General features: G+C 40.4%; 1 protein-coding gene across 8 annotated transcripts in view; it reads left to right on the forward strand.

The window, feature by feature from the left end:
* LOC131230201 (uncharacterized) overlaps positions 1 to 20,527 on the forward strand; it is an 88,125-nt gene that overhangs the window by 40,037 nt on the left and 27,561 nt on the right. For 5 of the 8 annotated variants that reach the window (XR_009163900.1, XR_009163901.1, XM_058226008.1 and 2 more), the window contains exons 4-5: positions 1,557 to 1,639; positions 1,754 to 1,870. Coding sequence is in view for 6 of the 8 variants with exons in the window: in XM_058226008.1 (XP_058081991.1) it covers positions 1,557 to 1,639; positions 1,754 to 1,870 (200 nt within the window). In the remaining 2 variants the exon portion in view is untranslated. Of the gene's footprint in view, positions 1 to 1,556; positions 1,640 to 1,753; positions 1,871 to 2,540; positions 2,587 to 4,925; positions 5,026 to 20,527 lie in introns of all 8 variants that reach the window. The other 3 variants (XM_058226011.1, XM_058226013.1, XM_058226012.1) reach the window with 3 other exon arrangements.

The following is a 20,527-nucleotide window of genomic DNA, read 5'->3' on the forward strand; positions in this document are numbered from 1 at the left end:
AAACTGTTGTGTTTGGATGGAGGATTGTCATGATCAAGGTGGTTCTGGAAAATGTCCCAATTTACTTTGCATTGTTGCTACAACTTCCGATAAAAGTTATGTCAAAGTTCAAATCCATCCTTAGAAGATTCCTGTGGCACGATTCAGAAGGGGACAGAAGTATCATCTTGTCACCTGGACGGATGTATGTGAGCCAGGGAGTTGTGGTGAGTACAGAATCAAATCTATAGGTCAGATGCACTTTGTGCTGCTATGTTAGTGGTGGTGGCTGGTTGGTTTCGGTTTGGATTCTACGCTGAAAGAGATTCATGTTGCAAAGCATGAAATTCCGGAGCAAGACAAGCAAGGTTTTATGTTGTGTCAAAGTTCAAATCCATCATTAGAAGATTCTTGTGGCACGATTCGGAAGGGGACAGAAGTATCATATTGTCACTTGGAAGGATGTATGTGAGCCGGGGAGTTTTGGTGAGCACAGAATCAAATCTATAGGTCAGATGAACTTTGTGCCGCAAGGCTAGTGGTGGTTGAAGGTTGGTTTTGGTTTGGATTCTACACTGAAAGAGATTCATGTTGCAAAGCATGAAATTCCGGTGCAAGACAAGCAAGGTTTTACGTGTCGTTAGCATTATATGTTTTGCACTCTTGTGCTACGAAAACATGTATCAATATCGTTGATAATTTTAATTTCACAGATATCTAGGATTGTACCATTATCTGAGGGAAACATTGGGGAAGATATTTGACTCTTGAGGTATTGCCTTGTATATTTTTAAGGGTATCTAAGTGTTATATATGTCAAGAGTGTAGATTTTCTAGTCATGTATAAGGGTATCTCTGTCTTATACACGTCAAGAGTGTATGATTAGATCTCAGTCTTATATATGTCAAGAGTGTATGGTTTTCTAATAATGTATATTGTGGAAGATATTCAAGTATTTTTCTAAATCGATTCTGATGGATTATAGGAAATTTTACTCCCTAATAATTTGTTAATGGTAGTAGTAGAGATTCTTCTGAGAGTTCATGGAATGCACCTTCAAAAAGGGTGAAGTTGTTTTGGCTATTGCAGCGATGTCCTAGATTTTCTTTCCACAATGTTGCCTTAGATTTTCTTTTTGGAAATTCCTGATCCATCAGAAATTCCTGGAAGGGTGCCATTTTGAACAATTCTCCTGTTTAATGTTCTTGTGAATTGTGTGTAACCTTTTTTTATTTTATTTTATTTTATTTTTATACTCAATCTGTAGACTCATACTGAAATATAGGACTTAAAGCCTACATTCAGGACCCACAACGTTAACAATCAATCTCCAAAGTTCTCCCATTTCATCAGGAAGTTGATTATTTATTTGGTGTGTACTTTTCAACTTCAGATTCCTGCCTGGCCAGAATCTGTAATTTTGGCCATTTTTCCTTACTGCTGCAGAAGTTATCTTGAAACAAGTTTCTTTTCTAATGTGGTAACAATTAATTGAAGCTGAAGTTGTAGCTCATAATTGAATTATGCAATGCCCTTTCAGGAGTCCTTTGACATTGATTTGGTATGGGAAATGCAGCTTCAATGGTGAATAAAATATCTTGCAACTCCAATCGTGGCAACTCATCAGTGCAGCAGCTTACTTCAGATACTACTATTGAGGTGACTGCCGTGCAGTTTCTCGTTGCGATGTGATGAACATCAACTCTTGACATGAAATTTAATTTGTGGTTGGTATGTTCTTCGAGTTGCTTTTGACCAAGTTATCGTATTCAGGTTGTTATTGATATCCCTTTTGCATTTCAAGCAATACCGGCGCAAGTGATTGAATCAACTGGGACACAGGTCCTTGAACAACTTTTAAAGATTATGCTTCCACGATTTTTGACACAGGTCAGTAGAACTTTATGGATTGTTTCAAAAAACTAAAAAAAACAAAACAAAAAAAAAAACCTCTATGGATTGTTTCTTGTAGTCCCCTTAAGACTACCAAAAAAAAAAAGAAGAAGAAAAAGAAAAAGAAGAAACAAAGAAAGAAAAATAATGAACCTTTTTGGTCTCTAATTTTGGGATATATGCCATGCCAGTCAAGTTCACACATTGTATTTTGTTGTTTTTGGATATGTGGTAGAGCTTGGATAATATCTATGTGTCTATTTTCTCATGTTACACTATCTCAGTGCGTAAGGATTATATTAAATAATAGTTAGGTGAAGCAAGTTCTATTCCATCACCTGTAATCACATAAACCCCAAGTTTAGATTGTTAATGTCAGAACTAATGGTTCTGAGGGTCACCAGAGGAAAGGGTTCTAGTTAAGCAGATCCATGTTAAAACTGCAACATTAAGACCAAAATTCCAGTATAAACATGCTTTCCTGTTTACTGCATTTTCGTTGCTCCTTAGATCCTATTTAATGTTATTTCTGTCATTTGATTTTGTTTTGATTCCTAGGGCATCATATTCCAATCCGTTTCTATAGGATAAACGTTCTGTTCTTCTCTTGTTCTTTAATAGAATGAATATGCTAACAACATGCTCATTCGTGAGTTTTTCCATTTAGGGATTGGGTGTGAGCATTGTGACTAGTTATTGGGAGCCTGCTCCTGGTAAGCTCATTAACTACATTCTTGCTTTAAAAAGCCAGTTGAAACCCACTTCTTTTAAATATAAGAATGTTGCATCTTGATAGAAGGACCAAGGTTTTGAATATTAGCGATGGCCCTTAATGCAAGGGCATTTTCACATTGGGCTCGAGTGGAGTGACCTGTGGATGGTATGCCGTAAAGGCCGTTACAGGGCTGTAAAGGCTGTTATGTAAAGGTAACAGTGGCAACTGTTATACGTTACGGGGTCGTAACGGCCGTAACGACCATTATGGAAAAATGACCCGTAATTCCCGTTAACGGGTCATTTTTTTCCATAATGGTCTATTACGGGACATACATGTTTTTCATACTTATTAATCAACATTACGGGGCAGATACAGGTTTTTCGGGGGTTTTTTCAATGAATAAATAAATAAATAAGAGAGACCGTAACGGCCGTTATGGGACCGTAACAACCGTTATGCCCCATATCGTAAAGGTAATGGTGGTGGCCATTACAACCACTGTTATCATTACGGAACTCCTTGCCTGTGGGATGCAGGGGCACACTTGGGGTGGGCGGCCCGTGTGAGGTGGGTGGCTCGTGTGAGGTGGAACCCATGTGATGTGGAGCCCATGAGGAGGGTTTGGATGAGGTCCTAACCTATGCGATGTGGGGCCTGGGCTATGAGATAAATGGATTAATTCACCATGCTTTATTAGTTTGAGCTTTTACAGCAAGTGGTTAATTGTTTTGCATCAAAGTGGTATCAGAGCAGGAGGTCTCGTGTTCGAGACTCCTATCGGGGGTGATTAATGCAGGGGCACACTCGGGGTGGGTGGCTCGTGTGAGGTGGGCCCCACCCGTATGAGGTAGTACCCATGTGATGTGGGGCCTGGGCTATGAGATAAAGGGATTAATTCGCCATGCTCTATCAGTTCTAGCTTTTAGAGCAAGTGGTTAATTGTCCTGCATTAGCCCTCTTGCTGGCCATGTGATACAGGTTGTACCAATCACCGTTATTGGCCTATTTTTAATTTTCGTTGAAAAATTTCTAGAAACAAAAGAAAAATGGGAGGATCTAGAATATATACATATACATGCATAATATGTGTGCGTGCATGACATGTAGTGTAATGGGCTGTTCTTTGGTAAGAATACTAGCTATTAGGTTGACCTACTGAAAGTAAACAAATAGGGCCTAATTTTGTGTGTCAAGTAGGCCCTAATTTTGCATGCCTGTGTGCGTGTCACTGAATGATCTACTGAAAGCAAACAAATAGGTGTGACCTACTGAAAGTAAAGAAATCAGCCCTAATCAAACACATGTCAAGTATTTTCCATGGATTAGGGCTCATTTCATTGAAACACAACACATAATATGGAAAAAAAAATAAAAAAAATGAAAGAAGTGTTGGTTTATCCCTTTGTTTTTTTTTTTTTTAATAAATAAAATAAAATTCCAAAATGGTCCATTCCACTTCAATTTGTCGATTACCTCTTGCGTTATTGATCCTTAAAATAGGCTTGGATCTAGTAGCAAAATGTCTCAAAGCTTCTTCCATGCTCGAAGTGAAGAAAAAGTGGGAAAACGAGAGAATTTGAAAATAAATAAAATTGAAATGGAAACTTTATGGCCGTATCAGCCTGTATCAACCCTGTATCGGTGCCAATGGCCGCTATCAGCTTATATCAGCTAATACATGCCTTTTTTTTTAAAAGGGACTGGTTCACACCTGTATCATGTAATAAGGGTGACCAAGGCCGTATTGTAACCTAGATTCATAACCACGTGAAGGACAAGTTCCTTTTTTCTAGGAATTTTGATGAGGACATCCGAGCACCATAAAGAGTATACCAGGAGGAGGAGATCAACTCCATTTTCACTTTGGCTTGGTGACCACTACATGGGTCCAGGTGGGCCACATCGAAGACCCTACATGCATGATCATGCATCTTCGAAGACCCTACACTAGGAAGATGCATGTGGGTTGCTTATTGAGTAGTTTGGACCGTTGGATTGTGAGGACACGTCGATTGGATGATTGGATCTTGAGGACGCTTTGATCAGACGGTTGGATCATTGTGATCTTAGATTACATTGATCGTAGACTTTATGATGTTTAGATTTATTTCTTTTATTTAGTGGATTATTCGTGTTGGATTTATTTTGATATTTTGGTTGAGATTAGGGAGTTAGGAACAACTTTTATTCTATTGAGCATCTTTATGTTGAAAATTTTATCTGAGAGTAGTGTGTTTTTGTAAAAAGTTTTTTTTTTTTTTTTTGAGACTAGGGGGTATGTCCAACCCTAAGGATGGGTGTTTTTTTAATGAAATTTCTTTGCTTCCAATGAAGATTTCTCTTCTTGAGAATGGATTCTCTTATGAATGTAGATTGATGGTGTAATGCCAAGGTGTGAAGCCTAATCTTTCCCCTCTTATATCTCTTTTAAAAGGTACTTCTCTCTTGTCTTTCTCATCTTCTTCTCAAATCCCTCTTTTCTTCTCCAAACCTTAATCCCTTTACTCTTCTCTCTGCCAAAGCCTAAACCCATCTTCTCTTATCCCTGCCTCCACCAAAACCCAACCCATCCAATCTCTATCAAGCCCCACTCGTATGGACTACCTGTTCGTACGACTGTACGGATAGGGCCGTACAACTGTACAGCTAGCCACCTTACTTCCTTTCTTCACTCTCTTCGATTCTTCTTCTTATCCTTTAAACCACCCTAGTTCCCATTAGGGGTGTACATCGAGTTGAGCCGGCCTCAGCTCAACTCGGCCACTAGCTGACCCCAGCTCGAACTCGGCTTGGCTTCGTATTCGAGCTTGACTGGCCAGCTCGGCTCGGTTCGGTTAGCAGCTCGGGCCAGTTCGAGCCAAGTTCGAGCCAAAATCGAGCCTCTACGGCATTTTCACAAACACATGCTGTGCACTTTCAATTTCTCACTGTGTGTAAAACAACAACAACTGTTTACAAGTATTTTCATCAAACACCTTCTAGGCAACATCAAAATCAAGAAAAAATGATATTTGTTTCATATACATACCTTCCTTGCAACTAGCCAACACTTCGTTGAGTCATTTCGTCAAACACTTGGTGAGCAACATCAATATCAAAGTAACCAAGTCACCGAACTAGTTCGATCTGAGTTCGATTCGAGTTGGGGTTCGAGCCGAGTCGAGTCGAGCTTGGGCAAGCTCGAACTCAGTTTGAAATTTTTTCGAGCTCAAAAAAATCAGCTCGACTCGGCTCGAACTCAGCTTTCAACCAAGTCGAATCGAGCTTTTTCGAGTCGAGTCGAGCGACCTAACTGAGCTAACTTGGTTCATGTACACCCCTAGTTCCCATTCCCTTATAAACCGTAGTTTTTATTTATTTTTTATTTTCCCAAGCCTTAATCTCCAATTCTCTATGAAACCCTAATCCTCATCCTAAATTCCCAAATCATTCCAAAGTTCTAATTCCTTTCAAATCCCTAACCTTACATACTCGAACCCTAACCCTAGATTCTCATATCTTTAACCCTAGAGAGACCAAATCAGCCCCTTTGAATTACGCCTAAGCCTATGCTAAAGTGGAAGTTCTACCTTCCATTAATCCTTTAAAATTCATGTTCTATATGGTTTAGTTTATTGTGGGATTGTGATTTAACTTGAAATCTGAATTTTATTGTTTATTTGATTTCTTAGATTTGTGGTAGGTTAATATATTCTATGCTTTGAATTGCCCTTTAATCCGTTTATAATTTCTTTGCACCATATTTAGTTTAGACCATTCGTCATGCATCAAATTTAATCTCCTGCTTAAGGAAGCTAAAGAGTTTTCATTGGTGGAATGTGTGTTTCAAAAGCAAGCTGCCTACATTAAGGAAGCAACATTTCACTTTGTAATAAGAAAATTCCTTTGACATTCTAAGCCAAATAAAAATGTTGCCTTGGTTTCCCAACCCCAGATTCTAATATTTTATGTGAAACCATGATGGTTCTATGCATTATGATTATCATTACATCATCCTATATTTGAGTTCAAATTACTCTAAACCTAGTCCTACATAAAAGTGACACTAGCTAACATAAAACAAATGGCAAATACTTTCAGATGATGATAATGTTATTTCACCCATAGGCCATATCTTAGATTTACATTAAATGGGAACCAATTCCAAACTGGAGATAGGAAATGCTGTTTAAAAAAAAAGTTATTAACTAGGAGAGGCTCCCAAACTCCCAATCCCAACCTAGAAAGTGTCTAATTCTCAAAAGAAGAAAAGAAAGACAATTCTACGAAGTGTCTATATAAAGTTATATGCATACATTTTGATTGCTCTCCATAAAAAATAACATCAAAGAAATTAAATATATTTTTATTTTTATAAACACAAAAATGTTTGCAGATTTTGCTTAGAAGATCTCAGAGGTTGGCTCACTAGCACTGTGGTGGTTCATCCTAGGTTCAATAAAGAGAATTTATTGGGAAAATTATGTGAGAAATATTTTATATATCAGTATTGCACCATATATCTTGATGCCCTTAGGATACAAAAGCTAGAAAAATTGCAGGAAGCATCAGGAAACATCTCATGTATCATGTAATATATATCACAGTTTGGTGGAAACATTAGGAACATGTGGATTTTTTCTGACGAAAATTTAGGAGACAAAGGGGGCGTTTGGATCGTAGGTTACTTTAGGTAAGCTACTTATGCCACAAGTAGCTTATCTTGGTTTCTACTTAATCAGCAGATAAGTATGTTTAGTAAATATCTTTTTTAAAAAAAGTATGTTTAGTAAACAACATGCATATCATCTAAAACGAACAAAGGCATATTTGGTTTCCAACATCACAGTTAATTATCCCGAAAATCTGTTTGGTCCTCCTCACATCCACCATCCATCATGTGGGGCTAGCCTTTGATGTGGATCGTTCATTGTGTGGGCCGTCCATCATGCAGGGCCCACCTTGGTTGTGGGCATTCATCATAGGGGCCGATCTTCAATGTGCATAGTTCATTAGGTGTGGCCCACCTTTGATGTTAACCATCCATCATGTGGGGCCCACCATCAACATTATTGTCCATCATGTGGGGGCCCATCTTCAATATCCATTGCCCATCATGTGGAGCCCACCTTTGATGTGGATCATCCATCATGTGGGCCCACCTCCGATGTGGGCCGTCCATCATGCGGGACTTGCCTTGGATATGTGTCACTCATCATTAGGCTGATCTTTGATGTGGACTGTGCATCATGTGGGGCCCACCTTGATGTGAACCATCCATCATGTGGGGCCCACCATTATTAACTGCCCATCATGTGGAGCCCACCTTTGATGTGGGTTGCCCATCACATGGGCCCTACCTTCAATGTGGGTTGCTCATCATGAGGGGCTTGCCTTGGAGGTTGGTCATTCATCATTGGGGGCGGACATTTGATGTGGATCATCCATCATGTGGGGCAACCTCGATATGGGCTCATGTGGGACCCACTAGATCGCTTACCCATTCAATGGATGATTTCCCAATCTCATGAACTTAGAAGGGGTTCATGGCCATAGAGAGCATATTCCTTTAAATAATTTCCTTGCTTGCTGTGTCACCAATGAAAATGAAGAAAATAAGTTACTTTTGGAAGTTAAAAGCAATAAAAAATAACTTATGAAAATAAGTTACTTATTCTAAAAAACTACTTATTTAAGTTTAATAACCAAGCTAACTTATTTAAGAAAAGTAACTTATTAACTTACATAAGTTAAAAAAGCTACTTATTTGGTAGTATCCAAATGGGCCCCAAAAAGACATATGACTACAAACTTATACTTCAAAACATTACAAAATAAGTTATGCATAATAGTTTTCCATTGTTTAGGAGACAAAACTATGCACTATCGAACTGTTGTTGGGCCAACAAGTGGATAGACCACGGGGATTGGATTGTAGTAGCCATGGTTCTGAATGACGGTATCGGCCACTGTATCGGCCTCTCTGAAAAATGATACGATATAACGTCATGTATCGGAATCGGGCCCATATCAGCCCATATAAGTTAGAATTGTTTTTGAAGCAAAAAAATATGAAAAAATATCAGAAAAATAGGGAAAAATGAGATCTTCATGAATCTATTATTATTATTATTATTATTATTATTATTATTATTATTATTATTTTTGTTTGTTTGTATTTTGACCATGTATTTAATGGTGTATCGGACTATTCTTTGGTAAGAATGATGTCTTGGCAGGTTGACCTACTGTAAGTTCTGGTGTTGAATTTTATTTATTTATTTATTTTAAACTGTTGATATATGTCATAAATTGATATCATATATTACTAATAGTCTAATATGTCCAAGAAGTATCAATACTCACTAGTTTATTCACTAGTACGTGCTTGCTTGGAGAATATGTGCGACAGGTGCAACAATGTAAGTGTAAAAATACTTAGTACTTACCGATTTCCTTAAATGTGAATTATCTCTAAAAAAAACATTATTTTCAAGTCTTAATAAAAACTCACCAATCACCTCACTAGTCACCACCAAAATGAAAAACTGGCTAGTTGTGGTTGGTTGACCTTCAAGTCCTCATCATCATCTGATTGTGCTTGTGGTTGTGTAATAATTGTTGTTGCTGCATATCCATAATAACCAGAGTCGGATGGAAAGAGTAGGTAAACGAAATCTGAGGAAGCCTGATTTTGACTAGGAATCGACCTTGATCCTAAGTAAGGATATCTACTAGCACCAGACAAATGGTCATACTACTGCTCGTACTGCTGAGACTGTGAAATTGATGACGAATAACTTGGATTTGGATATGTATCCGGATATCCATATCCATACTATTGATTAGGAAGACTACTCCAACACAAAAGTGGCGCAATAGGCTCTGCGTATCTGTAAGGACCGTAACCATATCCATAATGTCCGTAAGCCTCCTGATGTCCTGATGCTTTATGAGTGCCACTAGTGCCAGCCACTCCATGATGCTCCTCCCCCTGGCTGGTTGTATTGTGACTTAGTAGACTCATAAGTCCGGCCTTTTATACCACGTCGGTGCTCATCTGCCTCACACGATCTATATGCGGCTTTATAATGTGTTGAGCAACACAAGCAGTAGGTGCATCACCACCACCATCACTGGCACTGCTATGACAATCAATATGAGTCGCACTGCTACTACATTCAACTTCGTCATCTTCTTCAATAATGGGCTCTGGAGGATGGCTCTGAGCGGTTTCTACAATGATTTCTGGGTATTCAAGTTCCTCACTTTTGGCTGCTTCTTTGCCTTTCTTCCTTTGTTTAAGCCATGGAAGAAGAGGGTTGTCTTCAACAAAAAATATAGTCCAAATTTATTGGGCAATATTACACTTAGTTGCCAGTTTGCCCTCTTTCTTTCTTCATGTTTTTCAACCGCAGCCTCGCATTGTAGTGGATAAACACATTTCTTTGCACCTTTATCTCCTTTAATCGATTCCATTGCTTAGTATGGATGTGGGCAAAAGTGCTCCTATTTCTTTTAAAACTAGCAGATGATGTACATTGACTCAAGATTCTTATTGCAATATTCCATAGTGTAGGTACACTTTCTCTATAATTGACCTACCGTTGAGCTGCATAGATCACAAAGAAATATATCATATATCAATTATTTAGTTAATTAAATTTGTAAAAACATACTTAATAGTTTATAACTTAATACACCTACCTGGATTGGTTCTTTGTATTGTAGCTTGTGCCAGTGGATCTCCAAAGATGCCCATTGCTAGTTCAAACACCTCTACCTCTGAAATAGTAGCTAATAATAAGTACCACAAGTCTCAGACTCTACACTATACAATCTACATATGTAAATAATTTAATAGGATCAACATCTGGCTCCAACCTTTTTATAACATTCTTCAAACCGATAGTAATCTCATTAGCATCTTTGTATGCAGTCGCGTATCGGAGCTGTGGGTTTAAAAAGAAGCTTGCAAGTTGATTAAAAGAGTTATCAACATTACATAAAGAACCAAAGGAAAAAGAATAACTAAATTTAATCCCTGTAACTTGTGTTTACATGCCTTGTGGAGATCATGAAGCTATTTATTCCAACGCCTATCTATGAGCTTCCAATATTCCTTGTAGTGTTTACAATTACGTTTAATTGACAACTTTGCTTTGTCCATAGCTTCATATAGATAGCCCACCTTAATTAAGGGCTCCATTGTGATGCAGGACAATTAACCACTTGCTCTAAAAGCTCAAACTGTTAAAGCATTGCGAATCAATCCCTTTATCTCATAGCCCAAGCCCCACATCTCATGGGTTAGGACCTCGGCGAAACCCCCCTCGTGGGCCCCAAATCACATGGATACCGCCTCACACGAGCCACCTGCCTCACACCGGCAGGGCCTGCCCCACCCCGAGTGTGCCCCTGCATCCCACAGGCAACCCCACTCAAGCCCGGTGTGAAAATGCCCCTGCATTAATCACCCCTGGTGAGGAGTCTCAAACACAAGACCACCTGCTCTAGTACCAATTTGATGTAGGATAATTAACCACTTGCTCTAAAAGCTCTAACTATTAGAGCATGACGAATCAATCCCTTTATCTCATAGCCCAGGCCCCACATCTCTTGGGTTAGGACCTCGGCCAAACCCTCCTCGTGGGCCCCAAATCACATGGGTACCGCCTCACACGAGCCACCCGCCTCACACGGGCCGCCCACCCCGAGTGTGGCCCTGCATCCCATAGGCAACCCCACTCGAGCCCGGTGTGAAAATGCCCCTGCATTACGTTGCTTTCATAATTTCCTAGAATTTCTTCCAATACTTGTCTCTTATAATCGCACAATCTCCATAGGTGTGCCACTTGTCTTTTGTCCATATTTCGAGTTGAGCCATTGTTGAGATGCAACTATCTCGCTAAGTGTTCCTTTATGATTGTATAGACTCTCAATGGCTATGAAATTTGTGGCGAATCTAGTCACCCAAGGCCTCAACAACTCTCGCCCGCAAATGAATTTCTTTATAAGAGCAATTGTCCAATTGTGATTGTAAATATATATATCATGATCAATCTTGCCTTTTCAGCTAGTATTGACACATTAGGCTTCTTTCTAATATCTTCAAGGATGAGATCAATACAGTTTGCTGCACAAGGTGACCAAAACAGATGAGGCCTCTTCGCCATAGGATGTTTTCTTGCTACTTTATATGTTGCCTCATTATCAGTGACAATCTGCACCGTATTACTCCCCAATTTCTTCTACCATTCTATCCATCAGGCCAAATATATAGTCATCATTCTTCACTTCATTAGATGAATTGATGGCTATAATAAAGATTGGACTGTATCTAAGTGAGAGTATATCATGAAATTTATCATACTCAATCTTGTTGGATTAGTCCAACCATTGCACATGATTATACATCCTTTACTTGCCCATATACTTCTAAATGATTGTACATAAGTCCACACTTCCTGGTACACTTAATTTGAATGCTTCAAATCTTTGTTATAAGAATTGGGCGCTTGAATCCCAGGTCCCACATCAACTGTTACATCCATAAATGCTTGAAAGTATTGGCAATCGGCAACATGTGGAGGAATACTATTGTGCAAGAATAACTTTGCAACTGCCTCTTGAAGATTATCCACTATTTGCTTTGACCATATCTGTTTCAATTTCTTTTATGTGCTAGTGGCCTTTCTAAACACTGTTTCATCACCCAGAGGTACTCGTGACCAGTGTTTGCAATATCGATACTATCAGCCGATAGATCGTCTGATATTATCGGTATCACAGTCTAGCGATATGAAACCCTCCGGAAGGTACTTAGGAAGGAAAAAAAAAATCGAGGAATACTTGGTATCGATCGATATATTGCTAAATATTGGCCGATATCGATGATATTATAACTTTTGTTGGGATTTTTTTTGCCAATAACGTTGTATAACACCTACCCAGTCACGAGGCTACTGTAGCCACCTACCAAATTTGTCGATAAAGGGGTTGGGATATCGGGAGACCTAAGACATCGTAAATATTCAAAAAATTCAAAAAAAAAAAAAAAAGAGAGAAAAAAGCTTTCAAGAGGGATTTGGTACCCGAAAAAGGGTTGGCTCTGATTGGAAGCTTCACTTGGTGGGCCATTCGAATTAGATGGTCGCACCGTTTGTAGCTGAGTGAATCTCCATCTTGAGCTAACCCAATTGAAGAAAACTATCAGAGAAAATTGGAAAATTTCTGAGATTTGGGTGCGATTTTGGGGTTTGAGGGTTTTAGGGTTTCGGAATCGGAAACCCTCTCGTCTAGCTTCCCAAAATGGGCTTTGGACCCCTTCTGACATACGCGTAACCAGTTTAAGTTCCGGCAATGGGATGGTTGGTGGGGTCCACCTTGATGTTTGTGAGAAATCTACTCTGTCCATCTGTTTTGCGAGATCATTTTAGCACTTGCAACAAAAAATAAGGCAGATCCAAAACTCAAGTGGGCCTCACTGGAGGAAACAGTGGGGATTCGGTCACCACCGCTGAAACATTTTGAAGGCCACACAAATTTTGTATCAGGCTTAGTGTTTCGTGTTTTCACTTCATCCTAGTGGGAATGACCTTATAAATGGGTTTGATGGCATATAAACATCAAGGTGGAGCCCATGAAGGTTTCAATGGTAGAAAGCTGTTTCCCCAGTTTTCCCTCTCGTATGGCCCACTTGATTTTTGGATCCACCTCATTTCTGTCGCATGTCCTAAAATGATATCAGAAAATGGATGGATGGGGTGGATTTCTCATAAACATCAAGGTGGACCCCACCTACCATCCCAGTACCGGAACTTCGTGCGAAAGGCTTTCACAAGAAATCCGCGTCCCCCTTTTTTAATGGAAGCGGATTGGCTGGTGTACCACATACCACCGACCTGCCTGGTGTGTTGACGTCACCTAATTCTGTGGTATGAGTTATATCCAAACCGTTCATCCACTTGACGAGCTCATGGTAAGGCTTGAGCCGAAAAATATGACATTCAAAAATCAAGTGGACCACACTGTAAAGAGCAGTGGGGGATTGAACGTCTACCATTGAAACCCTTTTTGGGGTCACAAATATTTTGGATCAATATGATATTTGTTTTTCCCCTTCATCCAGGTCTGTGTAACCTTATGAACAGATTGGATGGAAAATAAATGTTATGGTGGGCCCTACGAATGTTTTAACGGTGAGAATCATTGCTATCTGTGGTGTGGTACACTTGATCTTTGGATATGACTCATTTTTGGGATCAAGATCTAAAATGGTCTCTCCAAACGGATGAACGGTGTGGATATACTAAACACATCATTATGGGGCCCCTGTAACTTTGATCTCCTTTGAACCATGCGTACAACTCGATCTCGAGGAGCATCAACGCTCATCTTCGCGGAAGTGGATTGCGTCCTACCCCCGCCCGCATGATAATTCGTCTGGGCAAGGCTCTGTGGGGTCCACCATGATGTAAGGGTTTTATCCACTTTGTTCATCCCTTTTCTCAAATCATTTTACGACATGATCCAAAAAATAAAGCAGGTCTAGAGCCCCTTGGACCACACCAAACGAAGCAGCAGTGATAATGACACCCACCATTGAAACCTTTATAGGGGCCACTGTGATTTTTTTAAAATACCATCCAACCTATTCATAAGGTCATGTAGACCTGGATGAAGTGAAAACACAAATATTAGCTTGATCCAAAACTTTTGCAGCTCCCAAGAAGTTTTCAATGGTGGACGTTAAATCCCCACTTTGTGGTCCACTTAAGCCTTAGTTTTGCCTTGTTTTTGGTTTCATAACCTAAAATGATCTTTAAATAGGGATGGGCGACGCGGATAAGATCTTTACATCACGGTGGCCCCCACAGAGCTCTGCCCGGGCAGATAATAGTCTAAGTGGGGTAGGACGCAATCCACTTCCCGTCTTCGCACGACACGTACCCACACCAACTAGGTTGGTGGTGGGACGCGAATTAGCTATTGAACTCGCTACGGAAGTGACGTCACCATGTTTTGTGGACCCCACCATGATGTATGTGTTGTATCCACACCATCCATCCATTTAGAGAGATCAGCTTAGGACATGAGCGAAAGAATGAGGCAGATCCAAAACTCAAGTGGACCCCACAATAGAAAACCGTGGGGATTGAACGCCTACCATTAAAAACTTATTTGGGCCACAAAAGTTTTCGATCAAGCTGATATTTGTATTTTACCTTATTCCATGTCTGTATTAACTTATAAACAGGTTGGATCTCAAATAAACATCATGGTGGGCCCTAGGAAGATTTCAACGGTCGGCGTCACTGTCCCCATTATTTTCTGTGGTAGGGTCCACTTGAGATTTGGATCTTCCTCATTCTTTGGCTCATGCCCTAAAATAATCTCTCCAAATGGATGGATGGCGTGGATACAACACATACATCATGGTGGGTCCCATAGAACGTGGTGACGTCACTTCAGTAGTGAGACTCGTTACTGTCAAGTTCAGTAGCTAATCCGCCTCCGTTAGTGGTGTGTGGTAGACCAACCAATCTGTAGGGCCCACCTTGTACGGTCCTCTCAGGGCTTTGTAGGGCCCACTATGATATATATGTTTTATCCACACCGTCCATCCATTTTGATAGCTCATTTTAAGGCATGAGCCCAAAAAGTATATAAGGCTCAAGTGGACCACACCACAGGAAGTCGTGGTGACAATGATGTCTACCATTGAAGCTTTCTTAGGGCCCACCATGATTCAGGATTTACCATCCAATCTGTTCATGAGGTCGAACGGTTAAGGGAAAACATAAGTATTAACTTGATCCAAAAGTTAGTAGTCCTCAATTATTTTTATTTTTATTTTATTTTTTATTTTTTATTTTAATGGTGCCCATTTAATGATCACTATTTAGTATGGTGTGGTCCATTGCAGATTTTAATGGTGGAAGTTCAATGACCACTGTGTTCTGTGGTGAAGTCCACTTGAAATATTTGTTGGCTTCATTTTTAGGACCATGTCCTAAAATAATATGAAAAACCAAATGGACAGTGTGGATATAAAATACATATGATAAGGTGGGCCCTAGTGTCAAGGTCCCAGCCACATCGCTGGTTCCATGTCTCACCCAAGCGTAACCCAATCAACGCCCCCTTTTTTGGGGGCAGATTAGGTGTGTTATGACAGGGTATTTACCCTTACCGTGGGCCCACCTTGATGATTTGGTGACATCCACCCTGTCCATACTTTTTCCAGTCCATTGTAGGATGGGGTCCTAAAAATTATGCAGATCCAAATCTCAGGTGGACCACACCACATTCTAAGTATGTTTGTATTAAAGATTATACAATGCAGAGTATCAAATAACTTCTAAGAAAATGGCTACTTGCATGAGACTATCGAATTTTGGCGTCTCATTATATATTGCTTGTGTTTTTGTCTTGAATTGCTTACTGCCTATTGGACAGTGCTCTATGTCCCCACCATGATGGATGTGTTTTATCCACGCCATCCATCTATTTCCTGGTAATTTTACGCCATCCATCAATTTTCCACGCCATCAAAAACTTGTGGCCCTAGGAAGTTTCTAATGGTGGAAATCCCTATTGTGTGGTCCACCTGAGATTTGGATAGTTCTCATTTTTAGGACCATTCCTTCAAATGATTTGGCAAAATGGATGGGTAGCATGTATATACAACACATGCATCAAGGTGGGCCCTAAAAAGTTTTAACATAATGTTCTTTTATAGATAAAATATGTCGGGAGGAAGAGGAGGGAGACAACCTGATATAGGGTGGTGATACGGTCGGCCCACTCCCGATGATCGATTTGAGAGTATATGTAATTTACGTGGCCATGTGTCGAGGAGTGGGGGGTAACCTGCTTGAAGGAGCAATTAGCGGAAGGGTATTACAATGTTGTGGACTATCCTAAGAGCCCACAAGATGTGCGAGAAGAGATGGGAGTTGTATTGAAAAAAAGTGTGAAGATAAGAGATGAACGACGTACATGGGGGATGAAGATTAGGGAGGAGTTGGGGAGACCTTGATATATAGGGGAGGAGGATGTAGTGGATATCGATAACAATGATGATCCTGGTTTTAGACGTGCAGTTCAGGAATCCATACAGGATGATTGGGATAGGGAGTAGGAGAGGAGGTGGCAGAGAGTAGGCCTAGATTTGAGGGGTCTACTCAGTGGGGGGAGTGGAGCAGGGGGAGATATAGGGGTATGGGGAGGAGTAGTAGCATGCGAGTGTTGGATTTACCCTCAAATCCGATGATGTACAAGGAAGCAGGAGGGACACAAAAAAAAAAAATAATGGACATGTTTAGTGGAGGGGACGTAAGGAAAAAGGTTGGGGAGTTTGTTGCAAAGTTTTTCATATATGATCAAATTTCGGTGAATGCAGCAGTGAGCCTGCACTTCAAGAATATGATAAGTGGGGTGCAGCGTTGCGTTAAAGGTGTGTAGCTGCCCATGCCCTTTCAGATAATGGGCCAGTATTTAGATGAAGAACATGAGATGAAGAAATATGTGGATTCACATAAGCAGTCATGGGAGATGTACGGCTGCACAGTCATGTGTGACGGTTGGACCGGACCGATGAGAATGTGGTCATAAATTTTATGGTCTATTGTAGAGGACAAGCGGTGTTCTTAAAGTCCGTAAATGCGAGCAAAAGATTAAAGATACGAACTACATCTACAAATTAATGTACTGTGTCATTAATGATGTTGGGAGGATGAATATTGTGCAATTTGTTACAGACAATGGAAGCAAATTTGTCAAGGTGGGGAAGGATATACAAAACAAGTATAATATGTATTGGATCCCCTACGCAACACATTGTATTGATCTCGTGTTAGAGGCGATCGGGAATAGGCTATTAGCGAAGATCACTATTACTGATGCACGGCTCATCACGACCTTCATATACAACCACACATGGTTATTAGCCACGATGCGCGAGAAGTGTGGTAGGGATATAGTGCGCCTTGAGGTGACGCAGTTTGCCACAACTTATATCGACCTAAATAGCCTCATCAAACACAAGCATGGGCTATAAGAACTTTTCACTTCTCATGACTACACAGTTTGGGCTAAGAAGAGGAATAGAGTAACCTGGAGAATTGAAGAGCCCGTGTTGCGCCACTCTTTCTGGGATCGCATATGCGATGCAGTTACTATTCTGGAGCCCATTTATGTAGTGTTGAGGATGGTCGACAATGAAATGAATCCATTGATGGGGTCATTGTATCCCTCCATACAATTGATGAAAGAAGTTTTCTAGGCTAAAACCCCCAACGCATATATGTGGGTGCATGCAATAATAGACGACCGTTGGAAGAGGACACTTTCCTACCCACTACATGAGGCTAGTAAGTACTTACATACTTTTTTCTTGTCTATATACTCAAGTACTTTGCTATTAATGTCTAAATATTTGAATCATGCTGGTTTTTAGCGTATTTCCTAAATCCAAAATTCCACTACAGCAAGAATCTCTATGCTGACAATGAATTGAAGAGGGCTGTACATGAAATATACGAGCACTTATTCCTTGACTGTATAGGGAAAGGCACATTCAGTATTGAGGTAAATATGTTCCGCACCTACATTCTCCATATTTGTATCATAATTATTCCATACTTACCCTTGGCTGCTAAATGCCATCAACAAATTGTTAAATTCCGCGATGCGACTAGAATGTTCGGGTGTGAAGCCAAAAAGATGTCGAGGACCACCATGATGCCATGTGAGTGGCTACATTTAAAGTTAGTTTTCATATTATTTTACAAAATTTGAAAGTAATGAAATAACTTTAAAATTCGCAGGCGAATGGTGGACCATGTATGGGACTGACTGTGAGGTTTTACAATGGCTGGTTGTTTGTGTGCTCGCACAGACAGTCTCCTCCTCACCCTGTGAAAGAAATTGGAGCAGATTCTCCCTCATCCACACAAATAAGTGCAACACACTGGGGTACAACCGGCTTTAGAAGCTAGTGTATTACCACTACAATATGAGGTTACGAGAGAGGTTGCTATGATCCGAAGGGATAAGAAAAGCACGGGAGAACCCATTGGCTCTGATGGCGGTCGGACAACATTCATTTATTGAGGACGAACAATGATCCAATTTACTAGTGGGTTAAGTCGGATGACTTGGATACTTCGGAAGGACGACTGGAGCCGCATGTTGTGGAGGAGGCAGTAGGACAAGGGATCGATGTTGATGCACATGTGGAGTAGTAGAGATCTCCTGATGAGGCATTCAACCCATTGATGAGAAGTTCAGTAGACAGTCCTTGGCAGTCACTATTATGCGGGACACGTGGCGGGGAGACATTGTCCAACACTGAGACAGAGTGATGTGGCGGGTGGATCTGGTGATGCTGATAAGTCTAATAACAACGATGGGGGTGATGGTGACTCTGGCGACAGTAGTGATGGTGATGATGGCGACGAGGGTGTGACTTAGTCTCAGAGGCCTCTTAGCCCTTTCAATGGGGAGTGGGATTTCGATCATGCTACACAGGACCCTGACCATGGTTCTCGTCTAGGAGGACCACGACCCCATCTTATCTACAATAAGACACACGAGCGTTAGAAGTTACAAAAGAAAAAACAGACACAAAAGCTTTCTGATTTTGAGGAGTTACTGGAAACATGCATGAGGGACACAAGCGTTCGTGGGAAGCGAGGTAACTCTAGTTTCGGTTCACGAATGAGGGAGGGGAGTTTGAGTTACAGGCCACAACATGGATATGGATCACAGACAAGAGAGTAGCTTGAGTTATGTGCATAGTATGGGTATGGATACGGAGCTAGTGGATATGCGAGGAGCGACTCCATCAGTTACGGATCATCATTTTACGACTACGGTCAGGACTTCACTTCCACATACGGGCAGGTATATGAGCAACAATATGGATACCCAGTAGCTTTATCTATGCCCATTCTAGATCCATATTAGCCACATACTGTAACTATTACACAGTACCCACGAATGGGCGTATTAGTTCAATTCCGAGAGGATGAGTACCAACGTTATGTCAAGGAGTATCTTAATTGGTACCATTCTATTATGACCTGGGCACAATACTGTCGATTCGTGGAGGAGCAATATTCTTTCTAGCCATGTCGAGATGGAGACGATGATTACTAGCCACCACGTAACTCTATGTGGATCTAGGCCATAGCCAGTCACATCATTGGTAGATATATTTATAATTTCTACTATATCTTTTTCTTTTGAATGCATTCGTTGTGTTTTCATATATGTCTTGATACATTTATAAATATTATGCATCATACTTGAATATAGTTGTCTTAGTTCAATCAGACAACACATAGCTTACGACCCTATATAAAGGAAACGTATTATGTGCACTTCTTTTTTGAGATTTTATGATTTAGAAGTATGTATTAAGGTTTGTTTTAATAATTCCTGAAGTTTCATTGAAAATTCAACCATGTTTCCCAAAAAGTGCGATAAATTACGCAATACAAACGATATATCCTGTGCGATAACCGATGCGTATCTGTATCCCAAGGGTGCGATACAGATATTTCGAACATTGCTCGTGACTCCCTCTCGCCATTAAGATTATGATTTATTTATTTATTTATTTATTTTTTTTTTTGAGAGAGAGAAGGCTGTAACTCTTGTCATTGCGTGCTAAAGGAACGACGTAACCCCGCCCTAGCGCCCCCCAAATAATCCTATGTTGTCACGCCCACTACCACTGCCACTCCCCCCACCCACATCACGAACCGAACCATTCCTCTCAAACATTTGATGCCGCTCCTCCTCATGTTGAGATTGTAAACTTTTCCTCCCGGCAATTGTAACCTCCCTATTTGAATCTTCCCCTAACTTAATGTCCTCATCAGGTAGCCACGTAGGATCCCCAAACACCTTTGCTCTACATGCATCAAGCGTATCCTTCTTTTCTT

This window comes from Magnolia sinica, chromosome 17 (genome assembly GCF_029962835.1).
Source record: "Magnolia sinica isolate HGM2019 chromosome 17, MsV1, whole genome shotgun sequence".
Taxonomy (NCBI): Eukaryota; Viridiplantae; Streptophyta; class Magnoliopsida; order Magnoliales; family Magnoliaceae; genus Magnolia; species Magnolia sinica.